The sequence below is a fragment of the Oncorhynchus mykiss genome, chromosome 9, assembly GCF_057628025.1.
Source record: "Oncorhynchus mykiss isolate SJ-2025 chromosome 9, ASM5762802v1, whole genome shotgun sequence".
Classification (NCBI taxonomy): domain Eukaryota; kingdom Metazoa; phylum Chordata; class Actinopteri; order Salmoniformes; family Salmonidae; genus Oncorhynchus; species Oncorhynchus mykiss.
The window spans coordinates 76,155,051-76,161,050 of record NC_143030.1 but is presented as its reverse complement, the minus strand read 5'-3'; the positions used below and the strand labels follow the sequence as shown (position 1 = coordinate 76,161,050).

Below are 6,000 nucleotides of genomic sequence, written 5' to 3'. Positions count from 1 at the left end.
ATGCCTTAACTTAACCATTCAAAATGAATGCCTTAATTTAACCATCCAAAACGAATGCCTTAATTTAACCATTCAAAATGAATGCCTTAACGTAACCATTCAAAATGAATGCCTTAACGTAACCATCCAAAACGAATGCTTTAAAATGTAATATTTGTTGATTGTACAGTGGGTTGTGGACTGCAGTTGAAGCTTAAACAACTCCTCTACATGTTCGATTGTTCTGCTCAGAGTCACTCCTTGTTCATTATCAGCACACCTGGTTGCAAATATTATTTGAAATCTTTAAAATACTGTGAGTGTTTGCTCTAGCCTGCATGCACTGCCAGGTGGGTGGGGTTTACCGTTTTGGGGCTATTCTATTGGTCCATTAAGCCAGGCGAGCTCAATCAAGCACAGAGACTTTTAAAAAATGATTTCAAACAGTATTTGAAGCCAGGTCTGATTATCAGATTGTTAAATGCAATACAAGGCTAGTTTAGCTGCTGTCTCACAATTGACAGGCATGAATAGATATCGTTCCTGGAGGTTATACTGTAGGGTAATCTGATGGCTTCATATTCAACCACTCATACCAAGTCGTTTCACTGTCATAAAAAATATAATTGCAATTTTATTAGCCGGACAAATGAGCCACAACATAGCTGCGTATATACACGAAATGGCACCCTATTCCCTATTTGGTGCACTCCTTTTGATCATGTCCCATAGGTCAAAAGTGGTGCACTATATAGGGAATATGATGCCATTTGGGACGGACGCAGAGACGTGATGAAAATACATTATAGCCTCATAGTCTATAAGAGTTCTGCCAACGCAAGCGTTTGAGGAGCTGTTCAGAGGAGAGACGTGCTGAAAGCGCACTGCCGCTGGTCAATAGAAACTCGTTCTTTGGGGATGTTGTCAGCGGATGTAGGCGAATCAATTTACCATCGATTAAGAATATTTATTCAGTATAAAAAAAATGCACAGCACGTTCAATAGAACATTCAATCAATGCATTGCGTCAGTTTCTATGTACATGTTTAGCAATAGTCAGATTTTAATAGACGTGGACAATAGGACGCCACAGCAATATATTTAGAGGGAAACAGGTTATGATATATATTTGTTATCTTCCGATTTTAAAATGCTAATTATTTCACACAAACCTATTTAGTCAAAGAAAGCACCTGGGAAGTCTAATTGGCAGTATTTGAACTCAAAGTAGGCTATAAAAAGTGACGTATATACAGTAAAATTACTAATTTAACTTTTAACATATACGCTAATTGGATGAGGATATATCCATTAATTTACGTCCGGTGGTTAGCTGTTGCTATTAATAGCCCAGGAAAATAATTTGGAGCGAGATAATGATCCATGTCCGTTAATCAATAGAGTGGATCCGCACTGAGTGACAGTCAGTCAGTCAACTACAGTCAGTCTGTCAGTCAGTCGCAGGCAGCCGGCATGTGAAAGAATGCAGAGCGGGGGTGGGGCTGTTTCTCGGAGCATCTACATTCCAAACGCTCCATTGCCGGTAGAGATCATTCTTAGCCTGAAGACAAAGAGAGAAGCCCACGCTGGTGACTTGGTTGGGACTCCGGATCCACCGCCCTAAATCAATTACAATTTCATTTGGTTAGGCTGCTCCATGTTTCCACTATACTCAAACTGGACAGTGTTCCTTCTCTACCCAATGGAGAGCACTTACCGGATTTGACTTAACTCTTCATCTCTCTTCCTCTACTCATCCACCGACGGTTGATCTGTTCTCAGTGTAACGCTCGCTGTGCACCTGCGCTTGGGAGAAGGGCGTGGAGATACACACGAAAGGTACTCGTACGCGGCCAGGCTGAGTGAACAGGGGAGTTGGCCGGGTTCTTCCGCGCGCATGGAGGGAGACGTTATGGACAAGCTAGATAGCATGGCTGCGGTGTGTGACTTCGATCCCATTGCGGGAAGCGTCCCGGCCACCAAAGTGGAGATCACAGTGTCATGCAGGTAAGCTTGCAGAAACCGCTGGCTCTGTATCTCTCACAGATAGGTCCGTTGCGCTTCGGGGAACAGCGGGCAATACGAATCGCCCAGTTGCAAAGTTAATAGACCTTAGCCTAATGATGGAATTGATATTTGTATCGGTGATATTATTGGCCTCTATAGATGTCATATTACATGTGCAGGGAGAGGGTTAGACGGTAACTAGGCAAAGGAAACCCCATTTTCTGAACATGGTGTAATGTGGACATTTCATGTCTAACTTTTAATCAAGTTTTTTTTTTTTACTCTGTGAGATTTTCCTGAGATTTTTGTTTTTAAGGGTGGGGATGGGTGCGAGACTGTTAGACACAAACCGTTCCCCCATGTGTTTGCTGCGCCACTTTTCCAGCCAGTGAATAAAACAGCCGCGTGCCACAGTTGATATCGACGGTCGGAGAGTTTGTGGGGTGAAAAGTTCGCCTGAGGCGCGTGGCTCTTGTGTTGCCTGCTGCGAAATCTCTATAGAATAAGCATCGCAGCATCGCAGCAGCAGCATCGCAGCACAGTTGAAAAAATATATGGCAAATAGAAATCCAATATGGATGGTGTTAAGAGACAGATGAGAAGTGTTGAATGGAGCTCATGGGTGGGAATAATAACAACAAGATAACTCATGTAAAATATACTGACTGTGTCTGTAAAATGTATATAGGTTCAGAACTTTTGTGAAACGGGACAGTTCAAAATGTATGGCAAATAGAAATCAAACTGGATGGACATCAGAAATGTCTGATGTCCGTAAAATGTATGTTATTATGTATCAGCTGGAAGTAGAAGACTAGGTGTTGTTGTTTATTAGTTTACTCCATTTAGAGGAGGGGTGGAGGGTTAGGGGAATATAATAAACAGGTTTTAGTATGTTATTATGTATCAGCTGGAAGTAGAAGACTAGGTGTTGTTGTTTATTAGTTTACTCCATTTAGAGGAGGGGTGGAGGGTTTGGGGAATATAATAAACAGGTTTTAGTATGTTATTATGTATCAGCTGGAAGTAGAAGACTAAGTGTTGTTGTTTATTAGTTTACTCCATTTAGAGGAGGGGTGGAGGGTTTGGGGAATATAATAAACAGGTTTTAGTATGTTATTATGTATCAGCTGGAAGTAGAAGACTAAGTGTTGTTGTTTATTAGTTTACTCCATTTAGAGGAGGGGTGGAGGGTTTGGGGAATATAATAAACAGGTTTTAGTATGTTATTATGTATCAGCTGGAAGTAGAAGACTAAGTGTTGTTGTTTATTAGTTTACTCCATTTAGAGGAGGGGTGGAGGGTTAGGGGAATATAATAAACAGGAAAAATATATTTAAACAAAAATATACAGTATATTTTAAATATATATATATATATATACAAACAAATATATATTTGGGTTAGGGGAATATAATAAAGGAAAAAAAATATTTTAAAAAGACATGTGTGTATGTGTGTATGTATGTATGTATGTATGTGTGTGTGTGTGTGTGTGTGTGTGTGTGTGTGTGTGTGTGTGCTTGCGTGCGTGCCCAATTTTTCAGTTTTTGATTTGTTAAAAAAGTTTGAAATATCCAATAAATGTCGTTCCACTTCATGATTGTGTCCCACTTGTTGTTGATTCTTCACAAAAAAATACAGTTTTATATCTTTATGTTTGAAGCCTGAAATGTGGCAAAAGATCGCAAAGTTCAAGGGGGCCGAATACTTTCGCATATGTATGTATGTATGTACGTATATGTGTATGTGTGTGTGTATGTGTCTCTGTGTGTATGTATATGTGTGTATGCATGTGTGTGTGTGTATATGTATTTATGTATGTGTGTGTGTGTGTGTGTGTGTATGTATGTGTGTGTGTGTGTGTGTGTGTCAATGTGTGTGTGTGTGTGTGTGTGTGTGTATATGTGTCTCTGTGTGTATGTATGTGTGTGTGTGTATGTGTGTGTGTATATGTGTGTATATGTGTGTGTGTGTGTGTGTGTGTGTGTGTGTGTGTGTATATGTGTCTCTGTGTGTATGTATATATATATATGTATGTATGTATGTATGTACTTATGTGTGTGTGTATGTATGTATGTATGTATGTATGTATGTATGTATGTATGTATGTATGTATGTATGTATGTATGTATGTGTGTGTGTGTGTGTGTGTGTGTGTGTGTGTGTGTGTGTGTATATGTGTGTATATGTGTGTGTGTGTATGTATGTGTGTGTGTATGTATGTGTGTGTGTGTGTGTGTGTGAGTCAATGTTTGTGTGTGTGTGTATGTATATGTGTGTGTATGTGTGTGTGTGTGTGTGTGTGTGTGTGTGTATATGTGTCTCTGTGTGTGTGTGTGTGTGTGTGTACCCGGCTACCTGGGGAGGCAAGTATTCTAGTGGTTACAGTGTTGGGCCAGTCACCAAAAGTTTGGTGAATTGAATACCGAGCTGCCAAGGTCAAAATCTGTCGTTCTGCCCCTGAACAATGCAGTTAACCCACTGTTCCTAGTCCGTCATTGTAAATACGAATTTGGTCATAACTGACTTGCCTAGTTAAATAAAGGTTACATAAAATGAAATATATATGTATGTATACATATATGTATGAAATGATGCAGACAATTACATTGATGGAAGCTACAATGTATCTGCAATATTAAATCTGATCTACCCCCCCCCCCCCCCCCCCTCCAAAAAAGAAAGAAAAGCATAGCACATGTAGCCAAGTTTTTCCCACAATTCCTAGCCTAATCATTTTGCCACGACAACTGCGTCCAACTGCCCTCACTACAGTGGCGTGGATTGGGGTGGGGTTTGAGAAGGACAATGCTCCCACACACTATTATTTGTCCAGCTTCATCGTAAAGCAGATGCAGTGCCATCAGAAATGATACACTACCCCTGGACTTTTTCCACATTTTGTTGTGTTACAGTCTGGATTTAAAATGGATTACATTGAGATTGTGTGTCCCTGGCCTACACACAATACCCCATAATGTCAAAGTGGAATTATGTTTTTAGAAACTTTTACACATTAATAATACAAGAAAAGCTGAAATGCCTTGAGTCAGTAAGTATTCAATCCCTTTGTTGTTATGGCAAGCCTAAATACGATTAGGAGTAAAAATGTGCTTAAAAAGTCACATAATAAGTTGCATGAACTCACTCTGTGTGCAATAATAGTGTTTAACTTGATTTTTTAAATGATTACCTCCTCTCTGTATCCCACATATACAAGTAACTATATCTAAGGCCCCTCAGTTGAGCAGTGAATTTCAAACATAGATTCAACCACAAAGACCAGGGAGGTTTTCCATTGCCTTGCAAATAAGGGCACCTATTGGTAGATGGGTAAAAAAAACAACAACCTGACATTGAGTATCCCTTTGAGCATGGTGAAGTTTATAAATTATACTTTGGATGGTGTGTCTATATACCCAGTCACTACAAAGATACAGGCGTCCTTCCTAACTCAGTTGCCGGAGAGGAAGGAAACCCCTCAGGCATTTCACCATTAGGCCATTGGTTACTTTAAAACAGTTTGTATTTGTATTTATTATGGATCCCCATTAGCTGTCGCCAAGGCAACAACATTAATGCAGTTGTATAAAACATTTTTGAAACATTACAAAGCATTTCACAACAGGTTTCACATCAGGTTTCACATCAGGTTTCACATCAGGTTTCACAACAGGTTTCACATCAGGTTTCACAACAGGTTTCACATCAGGTTTCACATCAGGTTTCACATCAGGTTTCACATCAGGTTTCACAACAGGTTTCACATCAGGTTTCACATCAGGTTTCACAACAGGTTTCACATCAGGTTTCACAACAGGTTTCACAACAGGTTTCACATCAGGTTTCACATCAGGTTTCACATCAGGTTTCACAACAGGTTTCACATCAGGTTTCACATCAGGTTTCACAACAGGTTTCACATCAGGTTTCACAACAGGTTTCACAACAGGTTTCACATCAGGTTTCACATCAGGTTTCACATCAGGTTTCACAACAGGTTTCACATCA

The 6,000-nt window shown here is 39.8% G+C and overlaps 1 protein-coding gene across 3 annotated transcripts in view; it reads left to right on the top strand.

Annotated features, from left to right (window-relative positions):
- The first annotated feature begins 340 nt into the window (after positions 1–340).
- LOC110531262 (copine-8) overlaps positions 341–6,000 on the top strand; it is a 218,791-nt gene continuing 213,131 nt past the window's right edge. For all 3 annotated transcript variants that reach the window (XM_036988908.2, XM_036988907.2, XM_036988906.2), the window contains exon 1: positions 341–1,986. In XM_036988908.2, the coding sequence (XP_036844803.1) occupies positions 1,877–1,986 (110 nt within the window). In that variant the 5' untranslated portion in view covers positions 341–1,876. The remainder of the gene's footprint in view (positions 1,987–6,000) is intronic.